General features: G+C 38.6%; 1 protein-coding gene and 1 long non-coding RNA gene across 2 annotated transcripts; both read left to right on the forward strand.

The window, feature by feature from the left end:
• Positions 1-5,115: 5,115 nt before the first annotated feature.
• LOC140921987 (uncharacterized) lies at positions 5,116-7,501 on the forward strand. The gene is made up of 3 exons (XR_012164050.1): positions 5,116-5,408; positions 7,030-7,113; positions 7,476-7,501. It is a non-coding gene; the product is annotated as an uncharacterized lncRNA (long non-coding RNA).
• Positions 7,502-9,746: 2,245 nt separating this feature from the next.
• Positions 9,747-14,027, forward strand: LOC140921921 (probable very-long-chain enoyl-CoA reductase art-1). Its single transcript, XM_073371919.1, has 7 exons — positions 9,747-9,770; positions 10,559-10,614; positions 10,996-11,122; positions 11,295-11,352; positions 12,032-12,120; positions 12,897-12,942; positions 13,859-14,027. The coding sequence occupies exons 1-7, from the start codon at positions 9,747-9,749 to the stop codon at positions 13,984-13,986; spliced, it is 528 nt and encodes a 175-aa protein (XP_073228020.1). The 3' UTR covers positions 13,987-14,027.
• The last annotated feature ends 875 nt before the right edge of the window (positions 14,028-14,902 follow it).

The raw sequence follows: 14,902 nt of genomic DNA on the forward strand, positions 1-14,902 counted from the left end.
AGGATCTCGGGGCTGTTTGGTAGACGTTACTAACCGAGGTTAACTTACGTTTCCCGCGATGCAGGATACTTGTACAACGGACAGATTGAATAATCTGGGCAGCCTATATACGAGCTCCCCTCCCCTCAGAGGGACTAAATCAAAGTATAGTTTCGTTTGTGGCGCAGGCTTAAGGTCAAGTAATGAAACAGTTCGAGAGTTTAGCGGCAACGTTTTTGAGCGACGCACGTCAACCGGAAGTGGACTTGCACTCTTGAGCCGTGATATTTTTTGGGCAAATTGTCGTTATCACTATTATCTATGTCTTTATAAGAGTAAAGACACTCAGCAATACAAATTATGTAGCGTCAAGGTATATTAAAAGAGAAAAAGGCTCACTTCCGTTTGACGTGCGTCGCTCAAAAACGTCGCTGCTTAAACTCGCCACTAGTTTCTGTGCTTGACCAGCCGTTAAGGGCTATGGGTGCTTACGAGCTACCTCCCCGTTAAAAAGACATAAGGAGAACTCCTTTCAAAATTAAAGTGTCCTGAAGGAGGAGTACAATGCAGTTCCATTTCTCAGTCAAAGGAGAAGAAGAGGGAAAGAAGCATTTGATACGAAGAACTTCCTTTAATTAGCCTGGATTTCAGACGATTACTTCGAGTCGTTTTTACTCCCTCAGTTGCCGAGGGAGTGAAAACGACTCGACGTAATCGTCTGAAATTCAGGCTATCCTTTAAGGGGATCAAGTTTTTTCACAAAATTTTCGCCATGTCATCTTTGAGTGATTAAATCATTAAAGCTTGAGCCACACTCGCAGATTGGTCTTCTTTAGAACCTCAGTTTAGGGGCTTTTAAACTAGACTGCAAAACAGTCGGTTTTTCTCTTAAAATTGGTTTAGAAGACAAAAGAGCAGAGTAAGAGCCTCGACCGCGAAGCGCGCGAGCCTCACACCCCCTACGGGTGTGTGGGGCGGGAGAAGAAAACCTAGCGTCTCTCTCCAGCTTCGCTCTCCGTTTTCAGCTTTTTGTTAAACAGTTCGTGCGTACAGTGTACTTGAATACACAAAAATATGGACTGTTTTACAGTCTACTTTTAAAACTACTCTCCGACAAGCATTCTAACTCCTTTCACATGCGAGCCTTTCCGAGACGAATTCTTGGCTTGCAACCACGTGACAGTTGGTGGTGTGTTGGTGGTCAATACAACAGATTTTTTTTTTTTTCGAAGAATTTACATCAAAATAGAGTTTAGTTCCCAGAGGAGAGAAATGCTTTTTGTTCTTGACCACCAACACACCACCGTGACGTCACGCGCAAACCAACAATTGTTGATGTTAGTCAACATGTAAATAACCGAACTTTTCCTTACTTCGATGCGTATACATACTCTGTACCTGTTGAACACCTGTTTGATGCAAAAGAGTGCGGAGCATTATTTATTCCCGACTCTGTGTATTACAAGGGCTTAACACACCGGGATCAAGATTATACCTTTCGAGTGCCCTCTAACGTAATAAAAAATATTATGGGCTACGGAGTGGTTGGAGAGCCTTGTGGCGTTATACAATGGAGTCCTGTATGATATGCCTTTTTATTTAAACATATTTTATTGACAAAGTTTGCCTAAGAGTAACAAGTTGCTTAACATTAAGCTATATCACAGAGAAGTGATTGAACAAAGTATTGACTGAGTTTCTGTATAGACGACTGGCGAGCTAGTTCCCCTACAATCGATCGAACTATTACAATATTATAAGCTATCATCCGTGGATAGAGTGCCCCCAGACTGGATTGCCTCGCGGATTATTTAATCTTCAGGGTCGAGGGGCAAGCAATAAAATAATTTCTGTTCTTTAATACCAGAAGTCAGGGGCTATTGGTGCATACGAGCTACTTCCCTTCAGGAGACATAAAGAGAACTACTTTCAAAGGGGTTCTGAATGAGGGGTACCCTGGGATACCAAACCTATTTCTCATTCAAAGCAGAAGAGGGGAAACAGATGAAAGAAGCATTTGATATGAAGAACCTCCTTCATGGCAATCAAACTTCCTAATCCCTCTCTCTCTCTCTCTCTCTCTTTTTTTTTTTTTTTTGTTTATTTGTTATATGTTATCTTTGAGTGGTCAATTTAATAAAGCTTAAGGCCACACCCAGATTGGTCTATTGTACCACCTCAGTTTAGGGGCTACTACACCAACTCTCCGACAAGTGTCCACGTTCCTTTCACATGGGAATCTTTCCGAGACGAATTTACCGAACGCTTTGTTGATGTTGTTTAGTAACAGAACTCTTCCCAACCTCGATGCGTGTACTCGATACCTGTTTGATGTAAGAGGGTGCTGCGCATCTGACTCTCCTGTCGTACAAGGGGTTAAGACACACCATTTAGCCTCGCTTAGATAGGCGTTAGACCTTAGGGTATTTCGGGATCAAGATTATACCTTCGGGCGCCTTCTAAAGTGATAAAACTATCATGGGATATAAGTAACCTTTATTTATCGTCAATGACGTGGGGAGTGGTCGCCCAGTCTCTCGAGCCAGGCTCTCATGTATAAAACGCTCGACCGAAGGGAAAAAAATAAAAGTAGAACAACTAACAAAAATATAATTGAATAATGGATAATTTTCACAAATAAGGTATAAAGATCCTATAAAATATCAATTATATCACAATTACAACTGGACCTTATTAAAGGAACCTACGGGGTAAAAAATAAAAATACAATACTATTAACACTATGTAATTACATTAAGACAAAGCTACAAGATACAGCTCTTACATTGACATCATTTATACTTTACATTTTTCATTAATACTAAATTGCTGGACAGTGGGAGCCCTGGGAGTAGGGGTCTGGGTAGACCTGTGCCGTTTTATCGTAGTACAACTCAAACACAAGGTGAGTCATTTTAATTTCTATTCAGTTTTGTCAAAAAGTGAAACATAGGACGGACTTTGTTTATTTTCACACATTTTCTTATAAATTCAAAGTCTAACGAAATCCCACATAGTCTGGGCAGCCTGAGGGGCCTTGCATCCCAAAACTTTGGAAAACTACCATCAGCGATTGTTCAGTGCGTCTTTGCTCTAATGAGCTCAATGAGATGATAGATAGGGAGGCATCGTAAGAGGCAAAGTTTCCTAAGTTTAAAATAGTTTTTAATGCTTAATAATGGCACGTTAAGTTTGTTGTTCAATGTTGGATATAGAGTTGTTGGAGAGCGTTTTGGCGTTATACATGGGAGTCCTGTGCAGCATATGCCCTCTTTGATGCTTTTTTACACTTTTCCTTGTATTTATTTTTTTTGTTTTTAATGTATTGTATTTATTGATTTCTAATATCTAATGGAGATTACACAATGGCCTACGATTGGTCTGAAACTGGGCTGACTATCGTGCGTGACGTAACAGACTCCAAACTACGGGTATTGAACTTGCGTTACTTTCTGTGAAACCGCTGACAAAAAAGTGACAGTAGCTTCTAGTTCAGAATGGACGCATCAAGGGAAATCAAATCCTTGAAGCTGTGTAAGTTCAGCCCAGTGTTATATATAATAAGCTTACTTATCGGTAACAATTCTTTTAGGAGCTATATATTTTAAGTCTAAACACTGATAGTGGAACGACCTTTTAACAAAATGCTGCGACCTTAACTTTTCGGTTCCAAAATCTGACACTTAAACTGACTAAATGTAGATTGAAAAATTCTTGAACCTTTCTTGTCGAGAACACTGTACTTTCTCTAAGTTTCTGAACTCGAGCGATTTTTCCACGCATTTTAAGGCAAAAGGAGAAAAATACTGTACAACATATTTTACTCTAGTTTAACAAAATAGCCGACATTTTATGGTGTCAACAGCCCATGGCATAAGTTGATCTTCCTGCTTTCTTATGCATCCCCATGCATGTTGTGCTTATGCTTACAAGAATTTTTCATGCGTGATTTCCATAATTAACCGCATAATAGCACATGTCTACTACCTATTACAAAATCTCTTTGTGCATTGGAGATTTCTGATTGAATTAAAGAAATATGAAGATGAGAGGACAACAATATTATTGACCTACATACAGTCATGTCCTCTTTTAACTTCATATATCTGCTATAATTTCAGACATCAGCAGAGAATGTGCCACTGACAGCGCATGCTACTATCGGTCCACTCACTGCCTCATACCAATGCAATTCTTAGGATTTTCTCTGATAGTCACGGTTCACATTGAGCCTTCAATTCCTTTGTGCCTTTGCATTTTTAAAACTTATCCATGATCCTTGCTCCATGACAACTGTGGAAAATTCCAAGAAACGCCAGGTTACGAGGCAGCAGGTTCATTTGTGTGTGCACAGTGACCCACTCAACCAACGATACACTGTGTGTGATAGGAAATTAATCATAGTTAGAGGGGTAGAACATCTCTTGGGAGAAGGAGTGTGGGCATCCTACACTGTACATGTTTCACAACTATAAACTGATTACAAATAATGTAAATATTCCTTTTACAGATGACAGTGATAGCACGGGGTAAATAATACTGTAGTTTATGCCAAGTGTCAATTACCCTGTTTTCTTTTTCAGAGTGCCCTGAACCTTTTTGAGTATGTAAAATGGGAAGTTTCTTTAATCTGCACTGATAAATCACACAGACACCAAAGGCACGAGCCACTAGAGGGATTAGAAACATGCTCCCCCAGAGAATTTTGAAATCTTGATGCTCTGAAACATCATTTCTAAGGTTCTGAGAGGACAAACTCTGTCTAAAATGTTCCGTTTTCATGCCTATTTTCATGTTCACGACTTTTCATACAAGTACTCCAACGTCAGGAGTGCATTACCGTCCTGAAATTATCGCAGGCTTATTTTGAGATACCAAAAGGGTATAAATGGCTAGAAACCACAGAAAAATGGCAAAGAATCGTGCTAAAAAAGACTGGTTGAACGAAGAAAACATTATCTTTCTTTGGCTAGGAAGAGTTTCAAAAACCGGGAGAATATTAAGCGAAAATGAGAGGCCAGAAATATTTGCCAAAAAAAGGAGGTTTCCAGCCAAAATGGTAGGGTTGGTATCTAAATGGAATTTCATTGCAAGAATTTTTTTCTCTTGAAATCAGTCTGCACTTGATATGTTTTTCTGAAATCACCCATACACCCCTTAAAAGTCAAATGGTCGGCCCCTTATGACCACTTTTTGCATCCCTCTGCAATCAAATTGGCAAATGGTTAAAGAATCCTGGGAGAAGGGCATATAGCATAAGCAGAGCCAGTAAAGATCTGTCCATTGAATCATGGTGCAAAACTAAGTGAAAAACAGGGTTTTACATACTGGTTTAGTTTTGAATTCCCTTACATTGTAAGCCTGTTGCTTTTTTTGACCTTTTTGATACAGATGATCACATTGATAGAGTCTACAAAGAATTGAGGCAGGTGTGTTTCATTCTTATTATAATGTATAGTATTCTCACTCTTTGTGCTTATGCAATCTTGGCTGTGGACTTAAGTGGCCTTACACATTTCAACCTTTATGCTGTCCTCTGTGAGTGACTTATATAAAACACTACACAGTCAAACTATATGACAATAAAGGGCTTCCAGCAAAAACAAAAAATGTCCTAGGCTGCATGCAGACTACATTCATGCAGGCACATGGAAAAGTGACTTCTCCATTTACAACAAAGGAATAGAAGATGTCTGCATCCAGGCTTACAACATCCACACAGAATATCTTTTTTTTAGGATGATTTTCTTTGCTTTTTTCAGGGGTTTCGTTTCAGGTGGGAAGCTGGACACAACGTCCGGTTGTTTGACATGTTTTAAGTGTGAAAATCGTTTTTTTCCATTTATTAACCAAAGAAGACCCTCATTTTACTCACTTAGTTATGTAATGCATACAATTGAAAAAAAAAAAGAGATATAATTATAGGTAGCAGTGGCAGTGGCTGCTCTGGGACTTGAAGTCGATTGTGATGATGTGGACTACGACAGTGATAGTGACTCAGCCTTTGGATCTGTTGAAGTCAATCTCTAGAGAGTAGCTCTCTGACTCTAGAGAGGTATTCGTACACTCTTTCCGATTGGAGTCTGTTTTGGAATCAACTAAAAAAATTAACAACTGCAAACTGATAACTGTAATTGCCAAATCCGTCAAATATTTCTTTTTTTGTGATCATTTTTTAACTCCTTAAAAGACCTTCCCGGTTACCCAATTCTGGTCCAGGGAACGCAGGAATTTGCATTTTAGAGAGTCCAATTTTATAAATTTCCCCTACCCCCCTAGGAGTTTGTGCCTCCAGCACTATACATAGCAGCGCGAACGGTGCACATCCGCCAGCTGAACCACTGCATTCGGTACGTCCAAATACTACCGAAAACCCTGTTTTTTGAGAAAGTGTGGGGTGATGGCGGAAAATTTTTGGGTAATATCTGTACATCATCAAGAGAAAACACTTTTACAATTAATAATAATTATGATCAGTTTACAAAAAGAAAATTAATGCTTTGATCTTTTCTCAAATTCTCTGAACTGTTATTCTTTAAGGAAATGTATGGAGATCAGTTTGGAGAATCTGTACTGTATGTGAATATGTGGGCTCAGAAGGGTTAAACTATAACAGGGCTCTGCTGGCAAGGCTAAAAGTAGAGTTTCCCAGCAATAACAAAATACACTGTAGTTTCTGCGAGAAGCCTGTAATATTAATTGTAATTGGTTTACCCAATGGGACAGTCTTAGGAGTTCTTAAGAACTCGCTGAAACGTGTCCGTACGTTGCAGATCGAATTGGAACACAAGATCTTCAAAGTGTTTATTGCTTGATCTGAAAAAAAAAAAGCATGTACTATCCAATTACCCCTAAGGCAGATATACACAATGTAACACATACTGTCCTATTTCACTGTCCCATTAATGCTGAAATCAGGGCTCCTGAAGGCCAAACAGATCAGAGCTATTCAGCCACTCGGTGCCTCGTGTGCCTCAAAGAGTATTGTTAGACTTGTACATGTTCTTCAATTAATGTTTTGTTTCGATTATTATTCTTTTCTTTCTAAAGGGAGAATTAAGTCCTTAAAGGATGAGGATAAATTAGAATCTTTTGATGTGAAAGATGGAGGAAGATTGTACTTAAACGACTTAGGTAGGGTTCTATATTGTTACAGGACAATCATACATGTACATGTGCTTCAGAACTGTAATGCTTAAAATCTAATGAAACATGTACAAAAATTATATAGTATTATAGTACATGTACATCCTAAAAATACATAAATTTATTTAAATTAGTATTGTCTTTTGTTTAGTCCATTTAAATGAAACCTTCAGGTGTAGTATGTATTTTTAAATGGTTCGTTTTTAATATTACATGTATGTTTTGAAATCATACAATTAACGAAGTTTGGGATTACATAAATTTATGTATTTCTTCTTCTTAATTAAAGTAAAGTGGTTTTTGCACCACACAACAAAACACATAATTTGTTACTTTGATTTAATCCTCAGGTCCTCAGATAAGCTGGAAAATATATGGTAAGAACTTTTTGTTAGAATTATTTGTGTGGAAATTATGTTTAAAGGTTACAAGTATGGTACAATAAGGTTTCATCTTTTTGGTGTAAATCAAGGGTAATTTTTTTTATACATGTATGCCTGCATAAATGTTGAATAATTTGTACAAAGAATGGTTGTTGTAGGTAAGATCTTTTGTTAGTTTAACCAGTACTTGACCTATTCCCCTGTCTGCTGTGGGTTCAGAAAACAGATTTTACCAACATTATAATTTTATACCTGCCTTACTGGTGCCATATAACCAGAGACAGGGGCGGATCTAGGGGGAGGGTGCAGGGGGTGCGCACCCCTCCCCCTCCCCCTGAGATGACCTGCGGTTTTCTAATACAACTGGTATTCTGTTTATTGGTGTTGAAGTAGAGCAAGAGACGAGTGCACCCCCTCCTAAAAAAAATCCTGGATCCACCCCTGAGAGATGAGGCTATGCAATTTTACACTATAATAGTGAAACCTTTAAAGTGGACCCAATAATTTGATTGACCAGGCCCCAGTTGTTTAAATGCTATGGAGTGCTATCCAGTGGATAAATCACTATTCAGTGGATAAGTATTAGGGGAAACCAATGGAAAGAGATTATTATTTTTACATGTACCCACCGGATAGTGTTGTCCACCTTTTAAAACCAGGGCCAGGTGTTGACCAACTACCAAGTGTCAGTACAGTGATTAGTCCTAAACTTATTTCTGCAAAAAAAACCTGCCTTCAGTGGACATGTACCTCTTTCTCACCACCAAAGCCCCTCCCGCTCCTCCCCGCTCCTCCCCTCCCCTCCCCTCCCCTCCCCTGAGTATTTGCCTGCACATTAATTATTGTGATATGCAAGTGGCAAAGTGTCATACATGAGCCAGAAACATGCATGACCTTGGACTCTCAGAGTTTCTTTACTTGTGGGCTAAATATTGAAGAGCAAAAGGTGCAGTACTCATCATTACCTTCTTTTGTATAATTTATAGGTATTTTTGGCTGAGTATGCTAGTCTCCTCATTTTTTATGTGCTCCTGTACCCTTGTCCTTCTATTGTCTACAGTGCAGCAGCAGCAAGCAAACCTTATGCTCCTGTTGCAGCGTGCAAAGAAAGTAGTGTCCGATAGCATTGGGCTAGTGAATTTTGCTATCAGGCTAGTGAATTCTGTTTTTAACTTGCCCAACAGGCAAGTGATGTGTTATAAGGAATTTGAATAACAGAAGTACTGTGAAATCAATTCTGCTGGTCAAAAAGTTTTTGGGGCTAGTTGAAATGACGTCCAGGCTAGTAAATGCTGGCTTCAGCTTGCCCGAATGACAAGCTGTAAAAAAGATTCTCTTTGCACCCTGTGTTGTGCAGTAAATTTACATGTTTTAAACTCGTTTTGTAGATTTATGGCTGGTTTTATAAACTCCATTGGGTATTGTGGGATGTTACACTGCTGCCTGGTTGGCTCAGTTGAATGCACGAGTACCGGTCCGCCAAGTGGGAAATGGCAGGTTAAACCCCCGACCAGACCACCAATCAGGATATTAAAAAAAAAACTGGCAAGATTATGATGACTGTGATCTATAAAATTTCTTATTATTGTACATGTAAGATCTTGCCTTAGTTCAGATGATTGGGCCATTATGTAGCTTGATGTTTAAAGCCATTGGCCATGTCTCCTTCATGCTTCCTTAGTTATAAGAATGCAAAAAAAAGTCCCACAGTGCTTTTTGGAAAGAGAAGGGGACATAGACCCCATTGGTGTGGTCTATCTTTCATTTGAGGGAGGAGAACTGTGACAGGACCGCAGTACCTGCTTTTCGCTGTTAGAGCTGCCCTGTCAAGTACTGGAGTTAATAATCTATTAAATTCTTAAAATTACTTGATACATACTGCCCTATGCATTCGTTATGCAGTCTTTCATGCTGTAGATGTACAAACGTCATCATTTCCAGTATATTGTGTATGTTACAGGTTAAAATTAAATTCAGGTTAAAATTTTTTCACCAAGGTTGATTCTCAATTTCGTTTGTCTCCTAACCATAATTTATTCAATCATGAGTTAGAGCTAGAAAACAAAGGAAAGTGCGAATCAACCTAGGTTAAAAAATTTAAACCTGAATTTAATTTTAACCTGTAACATGTTTGCATGTCCTAAACCTTGTTTCAGTATTGCGGCAGCTTGTTGGGCAGGACATTTTGCAAAACGACTGTTGGAGACTTTATTTGTTCATCGATTCTCCCATGCGACCATGCCTTTGTTCAACATTTTCAAGGTACATTGTATCGTGCATGCTCCGTTTTGAAGGAACTGGTTAGCTTGAATGCATGTATGCGCGATGGTGTTCTATGAACGTTTATGTTCTGGAGTGTTATACATTGTACTGTCTTGTACTGGTGTTTTAGCTTTAGCAATAGTCACAGTTTTTAATAATAGTTTTTTTTATCACTGCTGGAAGTGAAAAAAAAACAAAACCGAAAAAGCGTGAGAAATGTATGTAGCAAATGACTCTAATATACGTAACCTGGTCAAATCTTTGTTCAACTTAGTGTATCTACATCTATTCCATTCATGAGCTTGTTCTGTACAGTGTGTATTTGATGCAATTTTCTCTTTTCTTTTCATTCTCTGCTTGGATTCTAAAGAACTGTGCTTATTACGGGTAAGATAATTATTTTATAATTATTATTTGCCTATACTTGCTAAAAACCTTTAAAAGTCAAAACTGTTGTCCCATTAAATCAAGAGGGAAAACAATTCACGTTGACGGTGCTGATAGTTTCTTGCTGTCAGTGTATTTAATGTAATAGTTTGAGCTGTACATGTTTTTTCCTTCCTTTTTGATTTTCAATTTTATTATTGGTTAAAACATCCAAGACTATTAGAACTCCCTGAAAGTGGTGATCAAGATTTCATGTTTGTCCCATAAAAGCAAACTCCAATAAGTAACAACTACCCGGTAAAATTAAAGGCGGCCCAAATGTCAACCCATAAAGACATGCAAATACAATGTCTGTTGCACCTAACAGGCTTTTATCTTTGTCAATTGGTCTTTTTTTACAGAGGTTATGGTGTCCTTGTCGGTTATTTTGTCAATCATCGATTTTATACACCACCAAGTATGTAGGTTGACATTTAAATTAAGCAATTTGGGCACGGTTGAAATTTCGCATTTCATTTGAAGCCAATTCTATGCTTGTGAGAAAAAACCTAATTTTCTCACTCATTTTTGTGCAAACTGATAACAAAGGAAAGATGACCACATACTTGTTACTTGAATGCATGTCAAAACTGTCTTTTTTGTATAATTATGCCCTATTTTTTTGTCATGTTCTGCTTGTACATAAACATTTAGGCAAAAAGAAGAATGAAAAACTGGATTTACATTTATGTGACTAAGTCATTACATTGAACGTTGTTGGAATAATATTATTGTGTTGACTTTTTTCAAAGCTACAAACCATTGATTTTGATTATTAATAAGTCTTTTTGTGACTGAGGCATTGTCAAACTCTGCATTTGCAATTATTTGAACATTTTTTTTTTACTTTTAACTCAAACATTTTTCTTGTAATTTATTTAGTGTTTGGTGATGCCCAGGTGTATACAGGCCTAGCTCTGTTCTTGGTAAGTTAAAATAATATTTTGAATGCATTTTCAAAAATTATGTGGATAGTAACTCCTTTAAAACCATTAGAAATTAACCTGTGTCTGAAAATAATCTGAATTGGATATTACTGGATAAGATTATCATGGTAAATGGTTTATAATCCCTTTGTTTGACTGTTTTTTTTTTAAGTTTAACAAGTATGGCAACTTTGTCATCCATTGTGCTTTGCGGGATTTGAGGCCTCCAGGTAAGCCACACTTGCTCTGTTGTTATGGTAACCAGTTTTTGACATAGAGACAAGTTAAATGATGCAAGTTATCCACGTGAGTTCAGATTTATTATTAATTTTATAAGGGACTTGCAATGAAGCTTCCAAAAAATAGCAAAAAAATGTTTAATGAGACTAACAGATGCAAGGTCCAATTAAGGTTGACTCCAAAGAAGGAAAAAAAGCAGTACTGAAATCGCAATAAGATGATGAAGTACTTTTACAAAATAATGTGGATGAAACAATTTACAGATCTAAAGTGGCGGCTTAGCATTATTTCCCTGGTTTGGATTCTAGTGTATCTCAAATACGAAAGACTACACTACACTAAAGGTTAAAAAGTTTAAGGTACACACGAGTTAAAGGCTCCAATGGCTGGAGCTTATCCCGGTTTCCATAGCATGAAGCATGCCTAGGAGTATCTGGACAAGATGCTAGTTCATTGCAAGGCTACCCCCCCCCCCCCCCCCGATCAGAATGCCGGCAGTACCCTTTTATACACCTGGGTGAAGAGAGCAACAGTGGAGTAAAGTTCCTTGTCTATTAAAGGAAACAACCAGACGGGCGAGGCTTGAACCCCAGACCTCCCTATCCGTTGTTTGAGGTGTTAACTACTCGGCCACACACCATACTAGTTGTTTATCAATTCCATCTGCAGGTACAAAAGAAAGGAAGATACCCTATCCTACATCCAATCCCCTGACACAGTTGTTTAGATTTGTATCCTGCCCTAACTACACCTATGAGGTAAGTTTGACTGAAAACATTTTTCTCCTTGATTGATTTTGCTTGAAGTCTCAGTGGCAGATCCGTGGCAAGGGCCCGGGGGGCCTGCCCCCCTTATATTTAGACCAAACTGAAGACCAAAGGGTTGAAAAAAGTTTGTTGAGACCACCCCCCCCCCCCGCCTCTATCTCAGGGTCTGGATGACCGTTCCTCCCCCCCTCCCCTATTCAGTGGATAGTGCAATTGGTTTCCCTAATACTTATCCACTGATTTATCCAGTGGATAGCGCTATCCAATGTTTGAACAACCTAGGCCTGGATCCGCCACTACTGACTATTGGCTACACGCGTGTACACGCGTGTTTCTGAACAGAAAGTGGGGTCTCTCAGAAAGGAGAAAACATCGAAGACTAGACTGGCTTGCTTTATCCTTTATCCCCCCCCCTGCCCCACCCATTTTCTGAGTCAACTAATTTTGTATAACAGATCCTTAACAGTAGCCTGCGTAGCAGGCGTCGAAAGGGGTAGGGGGTAGGGGGTAGGGAGGAAGGGAAAAAGGGGAGGGGGATTAGCCTGCGTAGCAGGCGTCGAAAGGGGTTTTGCGCCTGCCACGCAGGCTACTTAACAGCCGTTATTCTACCAAAACTGTCCTATACACGCACATAGTTATTCCTTCCATTTTCCTTTTAGAAGAAGCTTCAAGGGTTATTGCTACACCAAAGTTGTTTTCCCTCTTTACTTCTGCTAGATGAGAGATAAAAGTTAGGATGTAATGTTTTTCTTTTTTTTTTTCTTTAGACCGGTTCTTGGATAGCATTTTCTGTGATGACGCAGACATTAACAGGTATAACCTTGTACAGCATAAAAAGTAGTGAAAAAGTAGTGTTTATTTGAATGGGCACACTTAATAATTTTATCCACAGACTCAAAAGTTAGAAGCACCTTGTACAGTATGAATAACAGTACCACAGGAAAGTACTGCTCATTAACTTTCAACTGAATGGTCAGGGACTTTAGGATTTAATCCACAGACTCAAAAGTTAGAAGCACCTTGTACAACGTAATAAACAGTTAGTACCACAGGAAAGTACTGTTCAGTAGCTTTCATTTGAAAGGGCACATTATAGTATTTTGTCCATAGAGTCAAAAGTTAGAAACACCTAGTTGGTTAGCATAATAAACAGTACTACTGGAAATTACCACTCTGGAGCTTTCATTTGAATGGTCGCACTTAAAAATTTATCCACCGACCCAAAAGGCCAACCTACAACACTTCTAAATTCAATTCTAGAACGGGCGATGGAGTTCTTGAGAGCTCTTTAGCGCTTCGTGGGGAAAATGAAGTTTACTTTTTCGTCATGATAATGAAACAATGAAAAAGTGGTAGAGCGATTTTCGTAAACAAACGAACGGAAATACAGCGATTTGATTGGTTTATCGAACGGATACAAACGCGCGTGGAAATTTTGGTTGGTTAAGCGAACACTCGGATGAAAAAACTTCATGCCCGAGAACTTTCTAGAAGTCAATCGATACTTCGCTTTGACGTCATACTCCAACACGATTGGCCATATGGAACAATGCCTTCTACATATTAGGATTTTCTTTGGCGGGAAAACGAAGAGTCCATGTTTTGATCTTTTCATCCATTGGCTGATAAAACAAATAACGGACACTTACCGAAACCATTTTTCAAGGTCATACGAAAATCGTTCTAAGCATATCTGTTTAACATGACGGTTTCTTTATTCCTTTTCCAGCGGTTTTATTCACCTTGTTTGGATTCTACCAGATGGCAGTCTGGGCCATAGGCAAACACCGAAACTATCGCAAGGAATTTGAAGATTATCCGAAAGGAAGGAAAGCTATTGTCCCTTTTCTGTTATAGATGATTTAAATCAAACTCTGTATTTTGGTTTATGGAAATGATCAACGTCAAAGAAGTGGACGATTTTCAACTCAATTCAACATCATTACGGGTTAATTTAGCCTGAATTTCATCCGATTACTTCGAGAGTAATAACGACTCAAAGTAATCGGATGAAACTTAGGTTAGGGTTAATTATGTTCCGACAAGAGCGCTAGCTCACTTGCGGAGTTTAATTAGTGCAACAGCACGTGACACTTTTACAGTTTTAGTTTCATTTTTAGATAAAAAAAAATAATGCACTTTTTATTTGAGTGTCAATGTATTTAGCACGAAAGTGCTAATTGGGGACACTATTTTTACGTCTCATAATAGAGACGGAACCGTCCTTTTACGTGGTCATCCGAGCCACGCGAAGATCCAGCCGCTTGCTTGAAGTACCTTCATTTCTCAGTCATTTTAAGACCCTGAGTAATGGTCCGGCCCCGGGAATCGAACCCGCGACCTCCCGCTCTGCAGTCAAACGCTCTACCGAAGTTAGTTGTGTTCCCAAACGACCGCACAATCTGGTTGATCTTAAGATAAATTTTCCATGCTCCTTTCTTTGAAGTTCTTCACAAATTTGGCTCGTTCCACTTAGCTGATCTCATTGGCCATTCCTGGAAATTTTGTTCTGCTTTAATTGTGCTAGAGATTTCTTATGCGCGCGATAGGTAAAGCTATAATTAGCCTGAAATCTAACAGATTTTAGTAAGTTCTCTTTATATAAAATGTTTGTGTGGTAGTAAAGTTTGTTTTACAAACCAAAAACTGCAGCTTCTTGTAAGTTGATTGACTGTTCTACGCCGTGATTTGGTAAATGAATAAAAAAACAATAAACTCATTTTTCCATAGTTTTATTTATTTAATATCATAGGTGACGAATTACTCCTTAATT

This window comes from Porites lutea, chromosome 12 (genome assembly GCF_958299795.1).
Source record: "Porites lutea chromosome 12, jaPorLute2.1, whole genome shotgun sequence".
Taxonomy (NCBI): Eukaryota; Metazoa; Cnidaria; class Anthozoa; order Scleractinia; family Poritidae; genus Porites; species Porites lutea.

Bases quoted from the DNA above. Each gene is read 5' to 3' on its own strand.
- LOC140921921 (XM_073371919.1), top strand. From the start codon at position 9,747: ATGCCTTTGTTCAACATTTTCAAG. The intron at 9,771-10,558 runs GTACATTGTATC...CTTTTTTTACAG, and splicing joins CTTTGTTCAACATTTTCAAG to AGGTTATGGTGTCCTTGTCG. The intron at 12,121-12,896 runs GTAAGTTTGACT...TTTTTTCTTTAG, and splicing joins GCCCTAACTACACCTATGAG to ACCGGTTCTTGGATAGCATT.